This window comes from Xenopus tropicalis, chromosome 2, assembly GCF_000004195.4.
Source record: "Xenopus tropicalis strain Nigerian chromosome 2, UCB_Xtro_10.0, whole genome shotgun sequence".
NCBI lineage: Eukaryota > Metazoa > Chordata > Amphibia > Anura > Pipidae > Xenopus > Xenopus tropicalis.
In genome coordinates, this window is record NC_030678.2 from 65,609,531 (window position 1) to 65,637,476 (window position 27,946).

The window sequence follows — 27,946 nt, forward strand, 5'->3', positions numbered from 1 at the left end:
AGTCATTCACAGGAGTTCACAGAAGCAACAAGGGCATATTCAGATTCTTAGTCAAAGAGGCAGGCAAGATCATACACAGAAAACTAATTGTAATACCAGCTACTACACAGAATTCTCACATGAACACCACAAAAACCTGTTTGCTCCGACAACCAGACTGAGGGGGGCAGGGTCAATAAAAGGCTTATCCCTTCCTGTGATTGGCAGGTTGGATTACAAGAGTTAAACTCTTTTAGTGCTACAAGAAACTATAACACCATCTAAAGGACTTTATTGCTGAAATACTTATTGATGGATTTGATAACTTTTTTGTCTTCAATCATTTTCTTTTCAGACCATGCTGCTAATGAAATATTAGGACATAACTTTTAAATAATAGTTTTATTAAAGAATAGTTAAAGTTGGAATATATTTAGTGAGGAGCAGGTGTGTGTTTATGGCAGGCAAACTAGGAGTACAGGGTGCATTTGCAACTTCTTCTTTATTCTTTATTTACTGTTGCTAAAAAAAATTCTCATGGACAAAGAAAAGTGATTTCTCTTCAATCTGAGAAGGAACGAATCCCTCAGCTCTGACTGGTAAGTATTCAAAGCATTGTAAGATGTATAAAGCGCTATGTATCCCAAAACTTAACAAGCTACAAACAGGATAGCCTGTGTTATCTTGTGTTATCTTGTGCCATCTCCCTGCTGTGGCTGGGGAAAAAAAGCCTTCTTAGGCTGTTATTCTGTTTTCAGACAGCAGGTGGTGCCTGGAAAGAAACATGAACCTGCACAGTAGGGGGTCCACTTTGACATGAGGCTTCTCCTGCCTTATCTTTATGTTCTTTTTTTCTGGAATATGGGAAGTGCTGAAAGTGATTAAGATGACCCCCTGGTAAAAGCAAATAGAGCACTAGTCTCTGCTGTGGATAATTACACACTGGGCTGTCTCTGGGCACTGCATCAACCTAGATGCAGACACATGGAGCCAATTTTGGAGCGAAAAATCTGCACCCAGGCCTACTTAGTGCCTCCAGGTGCAGACAGCAAAGGAGAGTGGATGCAAGTGAAGGGGCTGTTACATAGGCCAAGAAACAGCCCGTGTGGCATAAGCCTTAGGTCATTTGTAAAATCTGAGAAAGGATTGAGGATGGGTTGGAGGGACTACTGGTGGTGAAATATTTTCTTGAGAAATACATAGGCACAATTAACTTGTTTGTGACCTTCTGAGAAGTCCTATACTATATCATAATTTTATGTTTGATTATGAATTTTACCTGCAAAACAAGGGAACAACCAAGGCATGTGCTCCTACATATGCAAATGTTTTCCTAGGCTTTTGGGAGGAGACATCAGCTTCTGTCAAGCAAGAATATCCCCCCAAATGCCTTGGCATAATTCACTGAGCAGCTCATCCAGTTAGTCTTAGGGCAAGGGGACACGAAGAATTGATTCCGCAGCTCTCAGCCTGTGGTTTTTCTGCAGGTTGAGCCAGCAAATCCGCTCCCTTCTGCCTCTGGGTATAGCTGTATTGACAATCAAAGCTTTTTTGTGCCTGTAGCTGCACAGAGCTGAAAATGCAAAAGCAGGCATTTTCGGGCCTATCTCCACTTCCACTGTGCCCCACGTAGCTGACTTCTGCCAGCATTGCCCCTCTGTGTTCTTTGACAAATCCAGTTGGTACAACGTATATCAGGCGCATAATCATATATTTTTAATACTGTAGTTTGTCATTTTTTCCCTCCTCTCGTCACACATTATGCAATTTTGTTTTCCTAAATAGTTTAACTATTAGAGCTCCCATATCAGTGCAAAGAATGGGTCTAGACAATAAATAAGTTTAAGTAAATTAGTACAGTCAGGAATGATATAAATAATAGGAACTAGACTTAACAGCAGATGATAGTTTCCTAACATCCCAGGTCTTAATAATTAATCTGTTAGTAATGTCACTCAGCACTCTATAGCAGCTATACATGTTCTCTGCTTACCCCTATGCATACCTATTGGCCTGTCTGTGTATGGGGCTCTCAGGAGGGACTGATTGAAAATTGGTCAGATATCAGTGCTGCACATGGCAAAAAACGCCCTCTCCCAAAACCAGCCTAACCACAAAAAAACACAGTATAAAGTACAAGTACTGTTTTATTATTACAGAGAAAAAGGTAATCCTTGAAATAAATCCAATAGGACTGTTCTGCCCCCAATAAGGGGTAATTATATCTTAGTTTGGATCAAGTAAAGGTACTGTTTTGTCATTAGAAAGAAAAGGGTAATTATTTTTACAAATTTGAATTATATGATTAAAATAGAGCCCATGGGAGATGGCTCTGGATAACTGATTTCCAGATATGAGATGCCACAGCTGTAAAGAAATAGACACAGATATACATACAGTGGCTTGCAAAAGTATTCGGCCCCCTTGAACTTTTCCACATTTTGTCACATTACAGCCACAAACATGAATCAATTTTATTGGAATTCCACGTGAAAAACCATTACAAAGTGGGGGAATCATACATGATTCCAAACATTTTTTACAAATAAATAACTGCAAAGTGGGGTGTGCATAATTATTCAGCCCCCTTTGGTCTGAGTGCAGTCAGTTGCCCATAGACATTGCCTGATGAGTGCTAATGACTAAATAGAGTGCACCTGTGTGTAATCTAATGTCAGTACAAATACAGCTGCTCTGTGACGGCCTCAGAGGTTGTCTAAGAGAATATTGGGAGCAACAACATCATGAAGTCCAAAGAACACACCAGACAGGTCAGAGATAAAGTTTTTGAGAAATTTAAAGCAGGCTTAGGCTACAAAAAGATTTCCAAAGCCTTGAACATCCCACGGAGCACTGTTCAAGCGATCATTCAGAAATGGAAGGAGTATGGCACAACTGTAAACCTACCAAGACAAGGCCGTCCACCTAAACTCTCAGGCCGAACAAGGAGAGCGCTGATCAGAAATGCAGCCAAGAGGCCCATGGTGACTCTGGACGAGCTGCAGAGATCTACAGCTCAGGTGGGGGAATCTGTCCATAGGACAACTATTAGTCGTGCACTGCACAAAGTTGGCCTTTATGGAAGAGTGGCAAGAAGAAAGCCATTGTTAACAGAAAACCATAAGAAGTCCCGTTTGCAGTTTGCCACAAGCCATGTGGGGGACACAGCAAACATGTGGAAGAAGGTGCTCTGGCCAGATGAGACCAAAATGGAACTTTTTGGCCAAAATGCAAAACGCTATGTGTGGCGGAAAACTAACACTGCACATCACTCTGAACACACCATCCCCACTGTCAAATATGGTGGTGGCAGCATCATGCTCTGGGGGTGCTTCTCTTCAGCAGGGATAGGGAAGCTGGTCAGAGTTGATGGGAAGATGGATGGAGCCAAATACAGGGCAATCTTGGAAGAAAACCTCTTGGAGTCTGCAAAAGACTTGAGACTGGGGCGGAGGTTCACCTTCCAGCAGGACAACAACCCTAAACATAAAGCCAGGGCAACAATGGAATGGTTTAAAACAAAACATATCCATGTGTTAGAATGGCCCAGTCAAAGTCCAGATCTAAATCCAATCGAGAATCTGTGGCAAGATCTGAAAACTGCTGTTCACAAACGCTGTCCATCTAATCTGACTGAGCTGGAGCTGTTTTGCAAAGAAAAATGGGCAAGGATTTCAGTCTCTAGATGTGCAGCTGGTAGAGACATACCCTAAAAGCCTGGCAGCTGTAATTGCAGCAAAAGGTGGTTCTACAAAGTATTGACTCAGGGGGCTGAATAATTACGCACACCCCACTTTGCAGTTATTTATTTGTAAAAAATGTACATGGAATCATGTATGATTTTCGTTCCACTTCTCACGTATACACCACTTTGTATTGGTCTTTCATGTGGAATTCCAATAAAATTGATTCATGTTTATGGCTGTAATGTGACAAAATGTGGAAAAGTTCAAGGGGGCCGAATACATTTGCAAGCCACTGTAGATATACAACACACTGGCTAGGTAAATAAGTCCCATAGGTCTGCAGAACAGACTATGACATGGAGTCAAATTACAGTACGGGTGTTCGGAAGGAACTGTAGTTTGCTGGTCTTTCTGTTCCACCATTCAATTGTAAATTTGATTATCACTCCTGTTTCCCAAACTGACTACCCTGGCAAGCTGATTCAGCTGGGACTAAAACCACAAGTCCCAGCATTCTCAGCGGCCAAAATGGTGAAAAATTTGGGAAACAATAGCATAAACATTTAAAAAAAGTTGTTTGGAACATGGAAAACCATTTTACTAGGACATAATGCTCAGGGTAAGCAGAATGGCATTGTGTAACCCCTGTAGCATCCCTTACAATATAATATAATAAGTTGGGTTGCCACCTTTTTTGGAAAAAATACCGGCCTTCATATAGTTTTTTCCCTATTAATAACATGCGGAGCAAGCATCATTTTACCCAGCCACATGGTAACCCTAATATCAAGATAAAACTGCCTGGCCCAAATAACCAACCCACAGGCCCAATAAATCCCAACTGTCTACTACGGCATCTTATAGCAGCCCTTTTGTAATTTGCCAGAATCCATAGATTGCCAGTCCAGGCCTTCTAAGGGTTATAACTCACATACTGAATGCACAGACAAAGTGAAATGAGAAATTATGTTCAGAAATCCTCACTGGGCATTATTGATTATGAAGTTTCTGAGAGCTGTAGTCCAGAACAAGACTGTCAAACAAGTTTAAGAAACTGATACATATACAAGGTTTAGCCACAAATATTGTGCCTGACAATGGCATTTATTAAGGTGCAAGGAGCTGTAGTGTCAGTTTACTCCTGCACAGCAAATAATATATATACAGATCTAGCAGTAGAGTTATAATCTATATTGTGATTTAAGAAATAAAAAAATTATAAGGGTTTGAACTTGCAACCTCTCTTCTTATTATAACATAACTTATTATAACTATACCCCTGCTTGTGTTCACACCTTGTAAAGCACTGCATACAATTTTGGTACTATATAAACAAATAAATACATTCATACACCCCATTGTACCTCTTGACTTACTCACTGAGCTACAAGAGCACATGTATGGTATGGGTTTTATTTTAATATATATATGCATACTGATATTTATATATGCACAATATGAGGAACCAGAGAACACATATTGGTGTTTCTCCTATAGCTTTTAACTTTCACCAGTAATTCAAAGACTGCATCCATATGAATACAGTAGATCATTACACTTCTGCACATTTAAATAATCTGTGACTGTCTGTACATTGTTCTAGTCTCCAGAGCTAACAATTCATTAGCATAGAAGCCAAATGAACATGAAATATGTCTGTCTTGGGTTTTACAATATGTACTGAGTGACTAAGCTCACTAGGAGCATCTAGTGGTGACCTTTTCATTGCAGTTTTGGTTAACTGAAATAGTTATCTTGTGATATCACAACTGGTTGTGGGATACCCAGCGCTTCATCTGTATCTATCTACATTCCAGGGTCGGACTGGGGATCCCGGTGGGCCCCCAGTGGCCTAGATCCGACCCTTGCTGGCGCTCCCCCTGCCCGACCTCTCTTCCCCTGAGGTGTTAAATTACTTGCGCTTGGGGGAGGATGCTGGGTAGGGGGCCCTTTGAGGGGGGTCGGGGGAGGGAATTAGGAGACTCGGCCGGTGGGGGCACCTGCAGAGCCCCTGGGGCGGGAGCCCTTCACCCCCCAGTCCGACCCTGCTACATTCACTCCATTTTTAGCAAAGTGGCCCTCCATGCTTTTGCTCACCCAAAAGCCTCCATAACCATTGTTTCAAGAGTACCTTTAACTACTTAGAAATTGAATGTATGCAGATATGAACACATCTTTCACTGCTTGAATGGCGATCAGCTAATGATAATGATATATAATAAAATCAATAATGTATAATAATATTAATAATATTTTTATTTTGCTGTTGATAATATTGGCTAGGGCGTTGCTATCTGCTCCCCTGTTCATTTGCAGAGCTTTATTTACTACAGCTTTATTTTGATATTTTGTGCATTATTCATGATGAGGAGTGCCCCTTGCCTGCCATGTTTTTATGGGTAAGGGTATAATTTTATTCTATATTAAAAAAATGCGTGATCATTTTAAACACAAGTCTTATTGTTTTACTCAATTTAAACAAAGATGTACAGGTACAGGCAGTACATGGATACAGGTATGGGATCCCTTATCCAGAAACCTGTTATCCAGAAAGCTCCAAATTACGGAAAGCCCGTCTCCCATAGACTCCATTTTAATCAAATAATTAAGAATTTTAAAACTAATTTGCTTTTTCTCTGTAATAATAAAACAGTACCTTGTAATTAATCCCAACTAAGATATAAATAATCCTTATTGGATGCAAAACAATCCTATTAGGTTTAATTAGTTTTATACATTTTTTAGTAGACCTAAGGTACAGAGATCGAAATTACGGCAAGACGCCTTATCCGGAATACCCTTGGTCCCGAGCATTCTGGATAATGGGTCCTGTACCTGTACTACTCTTTTTTGGTCCAGCTGCTATGATAAAATCTACTTAGCTACTGTTTAATTTTCTTTGTTCCCTCCCAAGTTTGGGCATATAGAAGTTACACTGTTGCACAATCTAATACTTTTAGAGATGAATTAGTTGCCTCTGTAAAATGTATATAAAATAAACATTCTTTTGTTTTTTATGTATTCCATAGATCTTTCTGATTATATTTCCAGCAATGGAATTAATTAATATCCTGATGTATATTGTACCCATGTCAATACATACTCACCACATAGTTACACCATTTCTATAAACCTAATTGATGTATTCCATTATTTTATTGCTGAATCGTTGCACTGTATAATTGTAAAAATCATATAATTATTAGTGCTGTATTGTATAATATTGTTTTATTTATGTATATAAAACTTTATTATCCAAAAAATCGTATTTCATCCAATCTCTTACCTAATAATTTTTTAATGAAAAACAACTATTTTATGGAATATTGTACATTTTGTGGTATTTAAATATTTCTGTTCAGGCATTTTTATCACTTTAATGTGTTACTACTACCATTTTGCTAATTTGCTGTGCACTATATATATGTTTATTTTTTGCAAGCTGTTTTTTACCAACCTTGTACAGTTCTTGTACAGTTCCTTCCCACCTTGACTTTTCATTCTTTAGGGTGTTTTCTTTTGTCTTTTTGCAATTTCCTTGTAATATTGTACTAAAACATTCATTTCTGTGCAGATATTTGGTATCCTGAAGGCACCATTTAAGGAGAAAGGTACAGACGGTCCTTTGCTAAGACTGGAGGAGCTTTCTGACCAAAAAAATTCCCCCTACCAATATATGTTTCGGCTCTGTTATCGGGTACTTCGCCACTCACAAGAGGACTATAGAAAAAACCAGGTATGAAATTTTTGTTAACCTTTGTATGTTGAGACAAATGTGAAATCAAAATGTTACACTGCCTTGCAAAAATTTATCTGTTTACGTTTTTGTTTTGATACATTAGGAACATATAGCCAAACAATTTGGAGTCATGCAATCGCAAATTGGTTATGACATTCTTGCAGAGGATACCATTACAGCTCTACTACATAACAACCGAAAACTATTGGAAAAGCATATTACCAAAACAGAGGTGGAAACCTTTGTAAACTTGGTCAGAAAAAACCGTGAGCCCCGGTAAGAATAACATTTTGTTTTTATGGAAATTAAATAAGAACAAAAGCAACAAGTAACAAAGTAGGCTAGAAAGTCTGCCTGGAGGACTTTCCTGCCAAAGGAAAGGATGTACTAACTGCTCTTGTGGAGTGCCCCCTGACATTGAATGGTCTGGGATGTTTGCTAAGGTCATAAGCATGATTTATTGTGTCCACCAGGCATCTGGCTATTGAAGGCTTGGACGCAGGTGACCCTTTGTTAACCCCATAGGTAACCAGGTAGGTACAGGGTCGGACTGGGCCGCCGGGACACTGGGAAAAATCCCGGTGGGCCCCGGCCCTAGTGGGCCCCAGCGGCCCTGTCTGACCTTTGCCGGCGCTCCCCCTACTGACTGTTCCTCCCCTGACGCGTTCAATTTATACGCGCTCGGGGAGGACATCAGGCGGGGGCCCTTCGGGGGGCCCCTGGGGGGGTTAGGGGATGCAGCTGGGGCACCTGCAGGGCCCCTGGGGCGGGAGCCCCGGTGGGCCCTGCACCCCCCAGTCCGACCCTGGGTAGGTATCAGTCTTTCTGTAGGCCTTGGATCTATCTACAAGTACCTAACTGACCCGACTACATTAACATTAAGTTTGTGGAGCGATTTCTCCTTTTCATTGGATGGTTGAGGGCAGAGGTATGGCAGGTTAATCTCCTCATTAATATGGAATGAGGATGCTACTTTGGGCGCGAAGGTTGGGATTGTTCTGAAGACTGCTCTGTCCTGATGTAGAATCAGTCAGGGTTCCTTGCACTATAGTGGAGCTATGTCGGCTGTTTTGCAGAGGTTATCGCTAAAGGAGGGGCAATTGATATGGTAGCGCAACTGACATTTTGATGAGTTTGGAATACCAGACCCTTCTGGGCCAATCTGGCACTATTAGGATTGTCACTGTTTGTTCCTGCTGTATCTTGTGCATTAACCTTGGAAGAAGGGCCAGCGGGGGAAAGGCATACACTTTGTCCATAGAATGACTAAAGCATCTACATATAATGCTCCCGGATCCCAAGATCTGGCACAGTATGTAGGTACCTTGAAGTTGTTTTTGGACGCTAACATATCTCTGTCCGGCCGTCCCCACCTGGCTACAATCTTGTCAAACACCTTCTGGTGCAACTACCATTCACCTTGATCTATTCGTTGGCGACTCGTATAATCTGTTTCCCAGTTCTGAATTCCTGGGATAAATATCGCTGAGATTGGTGGGACGTGTGATTCAGCCCAAATGAGTATCCATGTCACCTCCTGAATGGCCAGATAGCAGTGTGCGTGTCCCTGCTTATTGTTGTAGGCCAGTGCTGTGGTGGTGTTCGATTGTACACGGAGGGGTTTGCCCTGTAGTTGTTTGGACCAGCGCAGAATTGTGTTTGGAATAGCCCTGATCTCCAGAACATAGATCAGTAATTTTGCCTCATTGGCTGCCCAGGTCCCATGTGTGAGGTGGAAGAGTTGCTCCCCAGCCTGTCAAGCTGGCATCTGGGGTAACAACCATCCACTGCGGTATGGGTCCATTGTCTGCCTTTTGCTAGATTGTCTGGTTGGGTCCACTACTGAAGTGATTGAAGGACGACTGCAGTCATGGGAATCAATTGGGATAGTTTGGAATGATCCTTGTTCCAGTGTCGCAGGAAATAGTTGTGAAAACACCTCATGTGGAATCGTCCGAACGGAAGTGCTTCCTAGGCTGCCACCATTGTAGCCCAAGAGTCTAAAGCAGAGTTCTGCTGATATTTAGCTCTGCTGGCAAACGTGAGCTGCTGTCGAGTTGAGTTGCTGAATCTTGTCTAGAATTAATGATATGGTCTGACTTGACGAGTCAAACCACATCCCCAAGAATTGGAGTTGTAGCGCTGGTGTGAGTTGACTCTTTTGTAATTCGCAATCCAAACGTGTTGAGTCACGGTAGTTATACAGATCTGAGTGTCCCTGTTGCTCTGTTCGAATGAGGCTGAATGAATCAGAATTTCGTCTAAATATGGGCAGAGCGTTATCCCCATCGTCTGAGGTGTGCCACCACCGGGCTGAGCACTTTCGTGAACATCCTTGGAGCTGTGCAGAGACCAAAGGGGAGGGCCTTAAATTGGTAGTGCTTGTTTTGGACAGTGAACCTCAGGTACCTTTGGAAAGATGGCCGAATTGGCACATGTAAGTATGCGTCCTGGAGGTCCTCTGTCGTCATGTAGCAGTGTGGTGTCATGGGACACAAGTATTAATCGTAGGAACTCCATTTGAAATGCCTGTTTCAGGTTCAGTTTTACAAACTGATTTAAGGGTTTTAGGTTTAAGAAACACTTAGAAGTTAGGGAGGCACTCCGAAAATCCAATAATGTGGAATTGAAGCTCAAATGTTTAAAGTAAAATCACAAGTATTTTATTGAAGGATACACATAAATGCTAAGCCTTACGCGTTTCGTGCCTATCTGGGCACTTAATCATAGACTCTATGATTAAGAGCCTATGATTAAGTGCCCAGGTAGGCACGAAACGCGTAAGGCTTAGCATTTATGTGTATTCTTCAATAAAATACTTGTCATTTTACTTTAAACATTTGAGCTTCAATTCCACATCATTGGATTTTCAGAGTGCCTGCCTAACTTCTTCTAAGTGTTTCCTATATGACTCCCCCATGCTGAGGGTCTGGGGCATGAGCACATCTATACAAGGTTAAGCTTTCTTTCTACTTCCAATGGCTTAGATCTAGATATCTCTTTAAGAGGATTTGTTTTAGGTTCAGGACTGGCCAGAAGTTGCCTTCTTTTGTGTCCACCAAAAACAAATTTGTATAGAATCCTTTGTAATGTTATTCCAAGGGTACTGGCGAGATGACATTGCTGAGTCCATTTACAATGTCTACAAGAGCCCTTCTTTTGAGTGGGTTCTTTGGAGTGGACAAGTGATGAATTGTGCAAGGGGGAAGGTTGTCAAAGGGAATCATGTAACCTTCCCAGATGATTGACAGGACCCAGATGTTCTGTATGTGGATTTGCCAAATCGGTAAGAACTCTTGCAAATCGCATCCCCTGTGAACCTGGTTCAGAGTCATGTAGAGGTGGGTAGTGATGAGCAAATATTTTCGGCGGGCATGGATTCACAGTGAATTTCCACATTTCGCTATTGGTGAATTGTTTCGCGAACCTTTTGTGAAAATCCGCTGCGGAAAAATTTGTTGTGCAGAATTATTTTTGCCGCGTCAAAAAAGGACGCAGTTGTGTAAAATTGGGCGTGCTCATGTCAAAAAAAGGCACGGTCATGTAAAAAATAAAGGGCGACAAAATATAGATGCGGGTGACAAAAAAATTACACAACAAATGCATTTTGCGAATTTTTCGCCATTTCGCAAATTTTTTTGCCGTTTTGCTAATTTTATGGCAAAGCAAAACGGGACAGATTTGCTCATCACTAGAGGTGGGCTTTGTGGGCCCTGTCTTCCTGTTATTTTTAGCCTGCTGTGGCCAAGAAGGTCTTCCCTTCTTTGTTTCTCCTCCACTTTGTGAGGGGCGAAAGGATGGACTTCGAAAGGAGCGAATAGAATAACCTTTCGTATTCCACTGCCTGTTATATGGTCTGTTTGTGGGTTCTGGTTTTGCTACTCTTGCCTCCAGTGACTTCTTTAATAATCTGTTTTAGGTCTGCCCCAAAAAGACTGTCACCTGTGAATTTGAGATTGAGAAGTTTGGATTTGGAGACAGTGTCCCCAGACCAGTGGCTTAACCATAGGGCCTGCCTGGCCACTAGGCCACTGTGTTAATGCTTGTTTTTGCTGCTAACCTGACTGTCCATGGCCGTGTTGGACAGAAAGGCCAGTGTGGAACAGAGTCATTCCAGATTGTTCTGTAGTTCTTGTGTTGATGTTGGTGGGTGCTTTAGTAGTTTCTGGCACCAGAACCTTGCAGAGCGTGCCAAACTGGATGAAGCATGGCTGGTCTAAATATGGCTGTTGCATGGATAAAACCCTTTCTTAGCGACACTTCCATTCTCTTATCCTTAGGCTCCTAGAAGGTAATGTAGTATTCCTGGATACTACATTCTTGGGTGATCGCAGAATGTACTTTGGGGGCTTTATCCGGTACCGGGTACGTGGTAAGGAAGTGCTGAGTCAAGGTAAGCCGATGGTCTGTTTTTGACCATTCCGTATCTATTAGTTGTGATACTGATAGGGAAGGCACTGGATTTCTTGGAGTGAACTCCCAGTACCATATTGGACTTTGAAGTAGCTATTGTCTCATCCTTTATGTCTAATATCTAGCTATTTACCTTGCTCTAACTCAATCTCTGGTTCACTAAGATCTTCTTCCTCAGAAGAATTTGGTTTCTGATAGAACCTGTGATTTCCGTTTCTTTTGGTGAGACGATATGGAAAGAGTGATAGTGGATTGAATAGTGGTTTTGATCCAATCAAATAAATCCTCCAATTGTGTAGGTCTGGTCCATGTGGATGGAATGGCCAGCATTTTTTAAATTGGGTAGCAGCTCTTTTCTCACTGGCCAATTTCAAACGTAGTGGACACCAAGCGCTCCGGACTCCGGGGTCTCTCATAAAATCAAATCTTTATTGTTGCATTAAAAGAAGGAACGCCTAACGCGTTTCGTATGCCAAGCACACTTACTCATAGGCTTAAAACAACTGTACAACAAGGAAGTGTTTAAATAGCATATACAGAGTGAATGACATAATTAGCAAGCTAATTCACCTGAAAAGGGGCGGAGAAATGCAAATCCGCTCAAACACATCCTAATGAAAAAAAAACTTTAAACAACTTTAATGAAACTCAAGAAATGACACACAATACTAAGGGAACCCCACTATACAGTTTATATATAGTGAGACACCCACATTATACTCTGGTTGTGCAGAGTCAATGGTAAGCCGAATAGAGTAGGCCCTTAAACCAAAAAGGTGTCCAGGTGTCCACTCTATGCGCGCAGTGCGTCTGTAGCCCCTGGCGGATGTCTTCTATTGACTCCAGTGTCTGTTTGCTGATGACACGGGTCTCTCAGTGGCCAGGAATGCTGAACGGTGGTGTACGCATCCTCCTACACTAAGTAGTGCTTAACCCACAGCTTCTGTGCTGACAGGCAGGGCCATTCTAGAGAAATGGTATTTATCCATACTTTTTGAAGGAACAAATTACAGTGATAAGTATGTTAGAGATTTCTGTGTTGTGTGGAGCTTTTCAGCAACTTTTGGTTTGAAAGTTGCAGTTCCCCTTTAACTTTGTTATAAAGTTAATTTGATATATAAAATGTGTTTTAAATAATTTATTAATTATGATAAACTCTTAAGATTGGAATTTACATTTTTATGTTGTTGCTAGGGCCTCATCTGAAGAGAAAGTTATGTATGAAAAATACCCTTGTCACCAGACATCTGTTACCCAATTCCTTAAAAACAGTTACAATATATATTTAAACTCTGATTTATTCTACACTTGGTTTCTCCTGTCAGTTATTTCTGGCAGGTGGTTTTTTTTGTGTGTGTTTGATTGATATCTTTATTTTCTTTGCCTTCTTATGTGAAAACATTTGGAAATAAAATTGTTATGTGAGTATTTACTCTTTTGGCAATATTTCATTTTTATAAGCATAAAAATTAGTTTTGTGCTATTTACAACTTTAACAAATGTTCAACTTAATTGAAAATATTTTATTTGAAATGAATGACTTCATTAGACTCTCTTCATGAGCAAACTTTTCATCTTTCAGATTTTTGGATTACCTTTCTGACCTTTGTGTTTCAAATCACATTGCAATCCCAGTAACCCAGGAACTTATCTGTAAATGTGTTCTGGACCCCAAAAACAGTGATATTCTTATCAAGACAGAGTAAGTGGATAACAACATTTGTTTTTTTTATGGAATGCCAATATTGTTTTTGTACAGTTTATTGAATGCACATTACATGAGTAGAAGGTACTGGATGTCACAACAAAATAATTTTAAATACATTTTAAATAAAATAATTATTACGTTTATTCAGTAAACTATTTTTGCATGTGTAAAGCCTCTTTTTTTCAGTAGACCTCATTCAGTTCTTACCACAACAGGTTTTTGTATGGAAGAACTTATAAATTAATATATTTAAATGTGAGTAGCTGATTCTAGAGCAATCAGACTAAGTTTGTTTGTGTTTTGCTAAGCAAAAGATGAGTTTTTAACTAGCTGCATTATAAATAAATTGTAAAAATGAAAATAAAAACATTCCTCAAGCCACTTGGTATCAGTACCTTGACCAACCTTCCTGTAAAAATGTCAGGGAGGCTGGTGCACTAATAAGGGTAACCAGGCTCTCATATACAGAGAGTTTCATCTCCTTGTGTATTTTGATAAATCAGGAGCCTTAGCACTTGGCTGAGTGTTCTTAGGGTGAGAAGGTGCACCTTTTCCATATCTGTGCCTGGTACTGTAGGTAGGAATGAGTGTTAACTCTTTTCAACCTCCCCACCTCCACATCCACATCCACTGTTGGGAACTAAACACTCTACAGGTCTGCATGTATATATATATATAGTCCAGCTGTGCTGAGGAAATGTACAGAGGCAGATATATGTGGCCATGACCTTTAGTGGGTGTGGCCATAAAAGTGGGTGGGGTCTCACTGAATTTTTTTGTAGCGAGCTGCACATCCTCTGCTGTCCCGAGATTTCATTTTCAAAATCTCATCACCTTATCCCAGGGGGAATGTTCATGATTTAGGAGAACTGCAACTAGCTAAGTCTACTTTGTAGGAAAATCTGTATGTGTTTTGGTGTGTGACAAGAACTTTTTATTTCTGTTTGCTGAGGAATCAGATGCCTGTGTAAAAGTGTCCGTTGGAAGGACCTACTGGTAAATAAAACATTAGAAAGGTTATTATATGATCCCCTTAGATATTTATACATATTTATCATGTCACCTCTTCTCCAGTGTAAACAGACCCAACTTGGCCAGTCTTTCCCCATAACTGAGACTTCCCATACCCTTTACCAGCTTAGTTGCCCTTCTCTGGACCCTCTCTAACTCAATAATGTCCCGTTTGAGCACTGGAGACCAAAACTGAACAGCATATTCTAGATGGGGCCTTACCAGCGCTCTGTAAAGGGGAAGAATAACCCCCTCCTCCCGTGAATCTATACCCCTTTTAATACAGCTCAAAACCTTGTTTGCCCTTGCAGCTGCTGCCTGGCATTGCTTGCTACAGCCAAGTTTATTATCTACAAGGACTCCAAGGTCCTTCTCCATTATGGATTTGCCTAGTGCAGTCCCATTAAGGGTATAAGTGGCTTGCATATTTTTACATCCCAGGTGCATGACCTTACATTTATCCACATTAAATCTCATCTGCCACTTAGCTGCCCAGATTGCCAGTTGGTCAAGATCCTGCTGCAGGGATGTCACATCCTGGATAGAATTGACTGGTCTACAGAGTTTTGTGTCATCTGCAAACACTGATACATTACTCATAATACCCTCCCCTAAGTCATTTATGAACAAATTAAACAAAAGTGGGCCCAGTACAGAACCCTGAGCGACCCCACTGAGAACCTTATTCCAAGTAGAGAATGTGCCATTAACAACTACCCTCTGTACCCGATCCTGTAGCCAGTTTTCTATCCATGTGCAAATGACTTCACTAAGACCAATTATACCTTAGCTTAGAAAGCAGTCGTTTGTGGGGAACGGTATCAAATGCTTTGGCAAAATCCAAATAGATTATATCTACTGCATCTCCACTGTCCAGCTTCTTACTTACCTCATCATAAAAAGCAATTAAATTGGTCTGACATTACCTGTCCTTCATAAAGCCATGCTGATTACTGCTCATAATGCCATTCTCCACTACATAATTTTGTATGTGATCCCTTAACAAGCCTTCAAATAACTTGCCCACCACGGATGTCAAACTTACAGGCCTATAATTGCCAGGCTGAGATCTTACTCCCTTTTTAAATATGGGAATGACATTCGCCTTCTTCCAATCCCTAGGAACCATACCTGATGAAAGCGAGTCTGAGAATATCAGAAACAAGGGCCACTGTAATTCTGCCCCTAGCTCTCTCAGTACCCGAGGGTGTATTCCATCTGGCCCAGGTGCCTTGTTTACATTTATTGTGTGTAACCCTTTAATCCATATCCTGTGCCAACCACTGTGTAGTTGGAGCTGAGGCAACAGTGAAGCTATTGGGTGGGACTTGGCCCTCTGGCTCCTCTACTGTATACACAGAAGAAAAGAACTGGTTAAGCACATCTGCCTTTTCTGTATCCGCTGTAACCATATTGTTACTATAACTCAATGGGGCCACACCCTCAACCTGCATCTTTTTACTATTAATATACTTAAAAAACTTTTTGGGGTTAGTCTTGGCCTCGGTCGTGATGCGCTCCTCATTTTCTATCTTTGCGTTCCGGATTGCTGTTTTACAACACTTGTTATAGTGTTTATAATAATTAAACGCAGCTACTGTCCCCTCTGACTTATATTTCTTAAAAGCTTTCCTTTTTCTCCCTATTAACTTCTTTACCTCAAAGTTAAGCCACATAGGATGATTCTTAACACTTTTTCTTATTAATGGAATGAATTGTGAATGAACAGTAATGATTTAATATCATTTTAAATGACAACCATTTCTGCTCTGTGTTTTTATCAGAAAACATAATGCCCCAATCTATGCCCTGAAGCGCTGCCCTTAAGGAGCTAAAATTTGCCTTCCTAAAATTCAGTGTCTTTGTTGCCCCTGTGTAAATTTGTTTCCTGCACCAAACATCAAATGAAATAACATTATGGTCACTGTTACCCAGGGGTTCAACCACTTGCACATTTGCTATACGTTCTGGGTCATTAGAGATCACTAGATCTAGTATAGCATGGTTCCTGGTTGGCTCCTCAACAACCTGTGACATAAAGTTGTCATGCAGCAAGTTTATAAACTTGTTCCCATTTACTGTCCTGGCAGTACTATTGCCCCAGTCAATATCAGGGTAATTAAAATCCCCCATTATTATCACTTGCCCCAAACTAGCAGCCTTTTCTTTTTGCAACAGGAGCTGGGCCTCCTCCTCTTCGCTTACATTAGGGGGTCTATAGCATACCCCTACAATTAGTTTGGTAAATTCTTTACTATCTGTGAGAAGCTCAACCCATAAGGATTCAGCTCCCTCTGTTCCCCCCATCACTTCCTCTTTAATATTTGCTTTTAATTCTTGCTTAACGAACAGACACACTCCTCCTCCTTTTCTATTGCCCCTGTCCCTCCAAAACAATGTATACCCCCCAATATTAACAGCCCAGTCATGAGACTCATTCAACCAAGTTTCAGCAACACCAATCACATCATATTTCCGCTCCAACGCCAGTACCTCCAGCTCTCCCATTTTACCAGTCAGACTCCTTGCATTGGTAAACATACATTTAATACTGGTTCCGGCGTGAGAATGACGTGTAAACAACTTATGGGCCCCCCTGCCATTATCGGTATCCCGAAGCAAGTCTCCTCCCCCATTTTCCCTTACTGTGCCCACTACCTCATCTATCCTGTCTACCACAGAATTTCCCGCTGCACCCTCCCCCCCCCCACTCCTAGTTTAAAATCTCCTCCAACCCACTAGCCATCTTTTCCCCCAAAGCAGCTGCCCCATCATCATTGAGGTGCAGCCCATCCCTGGCAAAGAGCTTGTAGCCGATTGAGAAATCAGCCCAGTTCTGGAGAAACCCAAAGCCCTCCTCCCTGCACCAATCTCTCAGCCACGCATTAAACTCCCTAAGCTCCCGCTGCCTTCTTAATGTTGCTCGTGGCACAGGTAATATCTCTGAGAAAATTACCTTGGAAGTCCTCGCCCTCAACTTCGCACCTAGCTTTTTAAAATCGTTCTTGAGGACTTCCCCCCTCCTCTAACTTTGTCATTGGTACCTATGTGTACCAAGACTGCCGGGTCTTCCCCAGCCCCTCCCAACAATTTGTCCACTCGTTCCACCACATGCCGAACCCTAGCACCAGGCAAGCAACACACAGTTCGGCATGTAGGGTCTTTGCGACAAATTACCCTATCCACCTTTCTAATAATTGAATCCCCTACAACTATAGCCTGCCTTCCCTTCCTAGCACTATTCCCCCCACCTGTATTAGAGGTGCCGGATCCCAGGGTGCTCTGAGAGTCAGCCCGCTCCATACATGCCAGCTCAGAGCTGTCTTCCCCAGCATCTTCACCTAAAGCGGCAAATCTGTTGGTTTGTACAAGCTGTGAACCAGCCCCCCTACCCTTGTGTCCCCTACTGCCCCTCTTAACTGTTACAAATTTGTCTCCCTCATTGACCTCCACTGTCCCTTCTCCACCCCCCACTACACCGGCCCCTGCCAGTGGTTGCTCAGTGAGCCTCCCGTTCTCCCCCATGTTTGCAGCTGCCCTCAGTGCTGCCAGTTCCCCCCTTAGATTCTGCACCTTCTGCTGCTCCAGGACCACATACATGCGACAAGATGCACACTGAGTCACACCAGCAATCATACTGGAACTCATATTGCAACTGGGTACATACAGTCTCCCGAGGGCTATCCCTTGTATAGTGCCTTTTAAGTTTCAAACTCCTTTTTTGTTTTTAACGCCTGCTAATCATTGTAAAAGTTACTAATTAATGCTTGGGCATTTTGTGCTAAATGTGTAGACATACATATATATTATGGACAAATTGCTAATAAAATAAATGCATTCACGGTTATTCATTTATATATAATATGAGAACCATATTAACATCATTATTGTATCATTTAATAATCACGGTTGGGCATTAAAGGAGAAGGGAAGGCTTTAAAAGAGTTAGAGTAAATTAAAGAGTTAATCTCAAGTTGCAGGCATACCTTCAGTTCTCTCAATAGTGCCCTTAAGTCTCCCCATATTTCTCTTGTTCAGATAATCAGAAGCCTCATAGGAAAAAAAAAACACTGAGCTCTGTAAAGAAAGTTCTCATAATGCCTTGCTCCTTCACCAAGACCGGAGTACATGCTCAGTTAGTTAGACTATGAGGAAGCTTCCGGCTGATTGGCTCAGATCCACATTCCTAGGGGGGAAGGAGTTCTTAGCATTCTTGAGGGAGGGGGGAGCAGGAGAGGGGAGAGAGAGCTGCGTGTCTCTGGCACAGGAAAACAAAGAGACAACAATTCCTGTTTCTTTTGACACAGAACCAAGTGCAGCATTTCTGTGAGCACTTATGGCTGTATTTACAAGACCTTTCTGATAAAGCTTACTTAGTTTTTACCCTTCCTTCTCCTTCAATGTAGGTAAGAACTTTCAAAGTGACTGTGAACTTGAGCTGCATGATATCTGTGTAACATTTTGATTTTAGCATCTCTTTAACTTTCTTTATACATTATACTTTCTTTAGGTTAAGACCACTAAAAGAAATGTCTCCTGAGTACATGAGTCTTGAGTACTGTGATGAAGAAGTATGGCTTACCTGGACAGATAAAAATAATGACTCTCATGAAAAAAGCATTCGACAACTGTCCCAAGAAGCACGGGCTGGTAACGCACATGATGAGAATGTTTTAACATATTACAGGTATTTATATTTAAATGTGTGATTGTAAGGCTAATGACAGTGAGGAAATCTCTGACACTCTTTGTTAACCAACAGAGAAGAGCCCAAAGCTGTCCATGCTACATGTGTTAAGTTATAATGGAGATAAATCTGCCCCTGGGTGTTATAGACAACGTTGCCTGAATATTAGTTAACCCTTTTTAATTTTTAATATTTCTGCATAAATATTACCTAATGGGTGATCTGGATTTAACTGGGAACCCATTTAAACAAATATTTAAAAAAACATTATACTTGTCCATTTATTTATTTGAGGAAAATGATCCAATTTTTTATACACATGCAAAATGATATACTCCTACCTCTAGGGTTCTCGGTTCCTATCATAAAAAGACTGGATCTGGATGTGATCTCTGTCCAGAAAGTGGGTGGTAAGCTTGTGCAGTTTTGAGAGAGTAAAGAAAAAGAAATCCTACAGACTGATAGTAAAATAACTGTAATTTATGGATTAAGCTGCCCTTATAGTGGATGAGGCACCGTTGAACTTACTTTATTTATTTTTCTATATTTTGTGTATTGTTTGTGAAAAACCCTTCTGTGATTTAAATACAGGCAAGTACCTGCTTGAAGTTACATTGGGTGTTGCTGTCTTTTGAAAAAGGTATTGCCACATTACCAATATGGATTTATGCTTGCTTGCTTGCTTTTGATCAAGTACAAGGTGCTGTTTTATTATTACAGGGAAATAAAAATAATTAAAAACAATTTACTTGTACTCAATTACTTGTACTCTATTTGAAATTGCCTCAATGTAATTCAGAACTTTCAGGATATTGGGTTTCTGGAGATACAAGAAAATAAATCAAATCCAAGATCAAAGAAATCCAAATCAAAAGAATATACATTTAGTTAGTCTATACATGTGTCAAACATGAAATTATATTAATCTGAATATCTATTCTTCCATAAGATACATTTCCCCATCTCCTCCTATTGCTAGAGAGTTGCCATGTTCCTTAATTACCCTTCTGATTACCCTTGATTACCCTTTAGTTATTCTATACCCACTCAGAAATTACTTTGGTGTGTTATTCCCCTTTTTGCTGCAGTGACCATAATTATTACCTATGCTACAGTACCTATTATTATAACCCAAAAGACACAAGAGTTTGCTTAGTCAAATGGAAACATTTTACCAGAATCCATGTATATGGTTATTATTTGTGAGTGATGAGGGAATCTGTCCTGTTTTGCTTCACCGAACAGTTGTGAAACTGCTACAAAATGTGCAAATTCTTTTTGCAGTGAACTTTTACGGCAGTTTTCTGGACAAAATTGCCAATGGTGAAATGCAGAATTTCGCAGCAAATCCATGCCTGGCAAAATATGTGCTCATCACTAGTTACTATTGCATATTGTTAAGAAATAAGGAGGCCTAATTTGGCTAGCCTTGGCATCATTCCTGTTTGTTCACAGTGTTTCCAGGATTTCTCAAGCTATATGATTCTGTTGCCAAATTGCTCAAGCTGTCAGTTTTATATATCATGCTATTCAATTCTAACTCCACACAATCTGAACACAGGTGACTGTGTTCATTATATGCATTTTATAAACAGTATAGCTTATTTATTAACAGTATAATTTCAAAGGGTTTCACCTCAATTAAAGCAACATGCATGTGCAATCAACATACCCTTATAATAAGAATGCAACACGCATTAAAGTCCTTCCCGTTGCATTACATTAATCAAAATGTCTTGTGAGCCATAAGCCTTAAAGCGAAAAAAGACATTCACAGGCCCTTGCCCCCTCTACAACACATAGCTTCCACTTTGTAAAAAACACTTATCTGTCAAGGTAAGAGTTTTGTGATGAGTTGCTTTGCTTTAGGAAGGGCATGTGGGCTGGAAGCTGATTTTGTACAATGAGGAGACAAATTCTGCATGTGTTGTGGCCAAACAATAGGTTACAACCCCAATGCACAACACTGCATTTATTGACCAGTTACTGGGGGCCTATAGGGTTTCATTCAGAAAGAGCCATTGGTTAGGACAGGCTTTTAGGGCAAACAACTAAAAAAGGAAAGTAGTAATTCATTTAACGGAATATTAACTAAGAAGACCTCCTGATACTTGTCTGTCCAAATGCCAGTTTTTCACACTTTTTACATATTTTCACACAGCTTTAATAATCCCCATTTGCATGGATCATTTTTTATATATACAGCCTTTTTTTTGCACACTTTCCAGGTATCAGCTAAAGCTTTTTGCCAGGATGTGTTTAGATCGTCAGTACCTTGCTATACACGAGATTTCCAAGCAGCTGAGTGTGGATCTCATCTTCCTCTGCATGGCAGATGAAATGCTGCCTTATGAAATTAGGGCCTCCTTCTGCCATCTCATGCTACATGTCCATGTTGACAGAGACCCTCAAGAGTTAGTCACTCCTGTGAAGTTTGCACGTCTTTGGACAGAGATTCCTATGGCCATCACAATCAAAGAGTGAGTATACCTGATATCTAAATAATTTTTGACCAGATATAGGTCGGGCAGGTCCATTGGTGTGTCCCATACAAGGGCAGATACACTGGCAACTCAGTCCCTCACTTTAACTGGGAGCTTTAAGTTTCCTTCAAGGTCATGCTGTACTTTATTCTGCATGACAAAACTAGTTTTATTTTTTCACAAGGCAGCACAAAACATTACAGAGTGATTAGGCAAAACAAACAGAACAGTCTTGGTTGTTTGAATACTTAGCATATAGGGGTTTGTTTACCATAGGCTGAAGTAAAATAATGCATGCATTATCACCTAAATGGGAGATAAAAGGGGTCATTTTTATAACAGTCCGCCATCTGCCATTTGCTTGCACTCTTCAGTTTACTCTTTACAACTTGCCACAGGTCAGCTTGCTACCTCTCCGATGAATACAGCAATGACTTTGTTAGTTAGCCATGTATTAGCGAATAATAGAAATGGGGATAAATGTGTTTATCCAATATTGAGCTCAGCTGCAGCATAATTAAAAGGATGTTCTATCACACCATAATTAGTAATCGGGGCAGATCTTGTCAAACCAAATTTATTAAACAAACAAAAAAAAGACATTAAAGTCAGCTTTCTTTTTCTTATTCTTCAGTGTAAACCAACTCAATACTGCAGGTCAATTTAAAGCTTCAATATGCTATTTTTGGATTCATTTAATTAAAAAATGGGGTTGCAGAGGCCATTTATTCCACAAATATATATTGTAGTTACTGGTTCCCCGAACCAGACAGCCCATACAAAAAGTGGAGTTGCTGAAACCACGTAAAAATCCATCTTAAACTATAATGACAAAAAAGTGCACACTGTACTCCTATACCAACTGGAGTGGATTTAAATAATCATCATTATCTTAAAAATAGGCTATAGGCTTACTCATTGTGTTTACTCAATAAAAACTCATACATAAAAATATATATACATATATATGTACATAAATCGATAAATATCATGAGTAAGATTACCACCTGTTTCATGCCAATGTTATTACTAACTGCCCTGTGTAGTTTTATGTCATCCATAACATAAACAGCCACATTGTAAAATATATACTGCACACTCTGTGATGTGCTCATAGTATAAAGCATACTACAGCCAGATCTGTATTTGCTGTACTGTGACACCTCAATTTTAAATTCCATGATTTTAGTTTTTCCCACATTTTACACCATTTTTTGTGGTCTAATCAATTTATAATGAATTTTAATGGGTACTTTTCTGGATTTAAACCATGTTTTTCCTGATTTTCCAACAAATGGATGTTTGTCCTCTACAAATGTTATGTAGAAAATTAAGAAAAGTTGAAAAACTAAGCAGATTTTACCCTGATTCTGTCTCTAAATAGTGAACTCCAATTAGTCTGCAACCCTTACAGTCACAAATCTCTTATTGTTAAAAGGTGTGCATCTGACTGCCAAAGAGGTCTTGAAAATGCTGTACCAAAGTATAACATTAATGATGAAATGCTTAACCAGCGTTATTAGCATGAGTAAATATTGTATTTAAAAAAACTCTAAATTGCTTATATTTTGTACTCAAACAAGTTGCATTTCTCTGGGTTCTATATTTTTTCAATTTAAAAAAAAAAATTGTATATATGTACATACAGTAAATATAAAAATATATAATATAAAAAAAATATATAATATATAATAAAATAGAAAATATTTTTTTCAGTAATGCAGGCCATAGTGCATTTATGAAAAAAAAGACAGTGCTTTGATGACCTTTCTTAGTAATTAAAAAACATATTAAACAAAGTGACAAAAGTATATGTTATCCTTAAGCCAATTCTCTTTCACATACATAACACAGAGAGTTTCAAAGCTTAGCTTATATTGTGGCTTTTTTATGGTAACAAGTAACAAGATTGCATTTTGATTTACTGTTTTATTAAACAAACAGCTATGACTCCAATTTGAATGACTCAAGAGACAATAAAAAAAACAAGTTCACTAGCACAATGGAGTTTGTTGAAGACTACTTGAATAATGTAGTCAGTGAATCCATGCCTTTTTCCCATGAGGACAAGAACAAATTAACGTTTGAGGTGAGTTTTAAATATTTTCGGGATAAATAATATTTTATACAACTACAAAATAAGTTCTCTCTTCTGAGGTGAAAAATGAATATATAGGGATGATTTCCCATCTCAGAGCTAAGAGAATAATACTAAAGAGAACACTTGGGGTCATTCTGTTCTCCCAGTACAAGTATGTATTTCTTATTTAATTTCCTGGTTCTAAGAGGGGAATAGTTGACCCCAGAGACAAATAACGATTCTATTTCAGTTTTATTTAATTTACCTTTGTGTTTTATATTACTCTAAAGGAAGGCTCATCTTGAACTGCGACATAGCTATCCACCTGCTTGACAGAACTTTAGAGGTATCCAAATGGGTATGCTAAAGATACAGTCAATTGTATCAATACTGCACCACTTCACTATAAATAGATCCCCGGCAGCTTCCTTGTATGCAGCCGACACCAAAGCTAAAACAAAACCACAAGTCTGTAACAAAAAGAATGTGTACACACCGAATAGTAAGTTTAAATCCCAAATGATCCTGATTGCACATAATATTTGATGTGGGACAGGAGAAGAAAAAACAAGAGAAATAGTATAACTGTTTATTACTATATAACATTCAATATACAAAATGGCGTATGCCTACTCACAAGCCTGTCCCTGCAATGCACATTATAACTGTGAAATGGCGAAGGACCAGACTTGTCAAAGCAGCTCTCCTGGCAACAGGTATTGACACTCTGTCCATACACATATTGCGGGCTCCTCAATTCTGTTTCTTCAGGTGGTGAGGAAAGAAACTACTATGTATATATAGACACATCCCAAGGCTATTGCTTAAATGATGACACATCTCATCAAAAAGGGTTGCATTCCTTGGCTCTTGCTGATTAGCTGAACGTGTCATCAAAAAGGGTTTACATTTTTGGCTCTTGCTGATTCGCCATTATATAATAATATTTCTCTGTCTTTATTATACTGGACTCCTTAAAGGAGACATATACAATAATTTTTCACTTTATCTTAAAAAGCAGCTAACACAGTAAAATTGAATACAATAATGTTTATTTTCTACCTACTCTTCAAGAAGGCTGTTAAATCCTTGCTGAAACGCTGCAGCCCCTCCCATCCACAGGGCTTCCGGCCAGAAGAAAGTCTCTGTCTTCAGCTAGGGCCGCCGGCCCTAGCTTCTTTGCCATAGAGACGCTGCAGCCACTGAGAGAGGAGTGGGCGTGAGATGTGGGTGGGGACTTTGGTGACATCATTTCCCCGCCCACGTCAGTCACACTGGGGTCCTGCTCTCTTGTGCTGTTCCCAGCCCGCCCAGCCCTCCTGACTAGAGCCGTTCAGCTAGCTGCGTCTGTGACTCATCCTGCTAAGTAAGCCTCTTGAATCTCTTTATTGAAAAATAATATTTTTCCAAATAAAAAAAAAACGTTTTTCATACTAAAGGAGTCAAATCTGTTTATTCTATAGACTGTACCTAATGAAAAGAAATGTTTTTTTTTTTACATGCAACTCCCTGCAACTTGTACTTTGATACCTAAACTGGCTTTTTTTTGTATTTTCTCCTGCAACAACTCCCTGCAACTTGTACTTTGACACCTAAACTGGCTTTTTTTTTTATTTTCTCCTGCAACAACTCCCTGCAACTTGTACTTTGATACCTAAACTGTTTTTTTTGTATTTTCTCCTGCAACAACTCCCTGCAACTTGTACTTTGACACCTAAGCTGGGGGTTTTTTTGCATTTTCTCCTGCAACAACTCCCTGCAACTTGTACTTTGACACCTAAGCTGGGGTTTTTTTTGCATTTTCTCCTGCAACAACTCCCTGCAACTTGTACTTTGACACCTAAGCTGGTTTTTTTTGGTATTTTCTCCTGCAACAACTCCCTGCAACTTGTACTTTGACACCTAAACTGGCTGTTTTTTGGTATTTTCTCCTGCAACAACTCCCTGCAACTTGTACTTTGACACCTAAACTGGCTTTTTTTTTTATTTTCTCCTGCAACAACTCCCTGCAACTTGTACTTTGATACCTAAGCTGGTTTTTTTATTTGCATTTTGTCCTGCAACAACTCCCTGCAGCTTGTACTTTGACACCTAAGCTGGGTTTTTTTTGGTATTTTCTCCTGCAACAACTCCCTGCAACTTGTACTTTGACACCTAAACTGGCTGTTTTTTGGTATTTTCTCCTGCAACAACTCCCTGCAACTTGTACGTTGACTCCTAAGCTGGGTTTTTTTGGTATTTTCTCCTGCAACAACTCCCTGCAACTTGTACTTTGACACCTAAACTGGCTGTTTTTTGGTATTTTCTCCTGCAACAACTCCCTGCAACTTGTACGTTGACTCCTAAGCTGGGTTTTTTTGGTATTTTCTCCTGCAACAACTCCCTGCAACTTGTATTTTGACACCTAAGCTGGGTTGTTTTTTTTTTGCATTTTCTCCTGCAACAACTCCCTGCAACTTGTACTTTGGTAACTGAACTGGGTTTTTTTGGTATTTTCTCCTGCAACAACTCCCTGCAACTTGTACTTTGATACCTAAGCTGGGTTTTTTTGGTATTTTCTCCTGCAACAACTCCCTGCAACTTGTACTTTTGATAACTTAACTGGTTTTTTTTGTATTTTCTCCTGCAACAACTCCCTGCAACTTGTACTTTGATACCTAAGCTGGGTTTTTTTGGTATTTTCTCCTGCAACAACTCCCTGCAACTTGTACTTTGACACCTAAGCTGGCTGTTTTTTTGTATTTTCTCCTGCAACAACTCCCTGCAACTTGTACTTTGACACCTAAGCTGGGTTTTTTTTTGGTATTTTCTCCTGCAACAACTCCCTGCAACTTGTACGTTGATACCTAAGCTGGGTTTTTTTGGTATTTTCTCCTGCAACAACTCCCTGCAACTTGTACTTTGACACCTAAGCTGGCTGTTTTCTTGTATTTTCTCCTGCAACAACTCCCTGCAACTTGTACTTTGACACCTAAACTGGGTTTTTTTTGGTATTTTCTCCTGCAACAACTCCCTGCAACTTGTACTTTGATAACTTAACTGGGTTTTTTTGGTATTTTCTCCTGCAACAACTCCCTGCAACTTGTACTTTGACACCTAAACTGGCTTTTTTTTTGTATTTTCTCCTGCAACAACTCCCTGGAACTTGTACTTTGATACCTAAACTGGGTTTTTTGGTATTTTCGCCTGCAACAACTCCCTGCAACTTGTACTTTGATAACTTAACTGGTTTTTTTTGGTATTTTCTCCTGCAACAACTCCCTGCAACTTGTACTTTGGTAACTGAACTGGTTTTTTTTGGTATTTTCTCCTGCAACAACTCCCTGCAACTTGTACTTTGATAACTTAACTGGGTTTTTTTGGTATTTTCTCCTGCAACAACTCCCTGCAACTTGTACTTTGACACCTAAGCTGGGTTTTTTTGGTATTTTCTCGTGCAACAACTCCCTGCAACTTGTACTTTGGTAACTGAACTGGGTTTTTTTTGGTATTTTCTCCTGCAACAACTCCCTGCAACTTGTACTTTGATAACTTAACTGGTTTTTTTTTGGTATTTTCTCCTGCAACAACTCCCTGCAACTTGTACTTTGGTAACTGAACTGGTTTTTTTTGGTATTTTCTCCTGCAACAACTCCCTGCAACTTGTACTTTGATAACTTAACTGGGTTTTTTTGGTATTTTCTCCTGCAACAACTCCCTGCAACTTGTACTTTGATAACTTAACTGGGTTTTTTTTGGTATTTTCTCCTGCAACAACTCCCTGCAACTTGTACTTTGGTAACTGAACTGGGTTTTTTTTGGTATTTTCTCCTGCAACAACTCCCTGCAACTTGTACTTTGATAACTTAACTGTTTTTTTTTGGTATTTTCTCCTGCAACAACTCCCTGCAACTTGTATTTTGACACCTAAGCTGGGTTTTTTTTTTGCATTTTCTCCTGCAACAACTCCCTACAACTTGTACTTTGACACCTAAACTGGCTGTTTTTTGGTATTTTCTCCTGCAACAACTCCCTGCAACTTGTACTTTGGTAACTGAACTGGGTTTTTTTTGGTATATTCTCCTGCAACAACTCCCTGCAACTTGTACTTTGATACCTAAGCTGGTTTTTTTTTGTATTTTCTCCTGCAACAACTCCCTGCAACTTGTACTTTTGATAAC

The 27,946-nt window shown here is 39.9% G+C and overlaps 1 protein-coding gene across 1 annotated transcript in view; it reads left to right on the top strand.

Annotated features, from left to right (window-relative positions):
• itpr3 (inositol 1,4,5-trisphosphate receptor, type 3) overlaps positions 1-27,946 on the top strand; it is a 350,279-nt gene that overhangs the window by 89,928 nt on the left and 232,405 nt on the right. The window contains exons 15-20 of the mRNA XM_018091571.2: positions 7,240-7,401; positions 7,508-7,680; positions 13,400-13,519; positions 19,047-19,223; positions 21,452-21,703; positions 23,651-23,795. Of these exons, the coding sequence (XP_017947060.1) occupies positions 7,240-7,401; positions 7,508-7,680; positions 13,400-13,519; positions 19,047-19,223; positions 21,452-21,703; positions 23,651-23,795 (1,029 nt within the window). The remainder of the gene's footprint in view (positions 1-7,239; positions 7,402-7,507; positions 7,681-13,399; positions 13,520-19,046; positions 19,224-21,451; positions 21,704-23,650; positions 23,796-27,946) is intronic.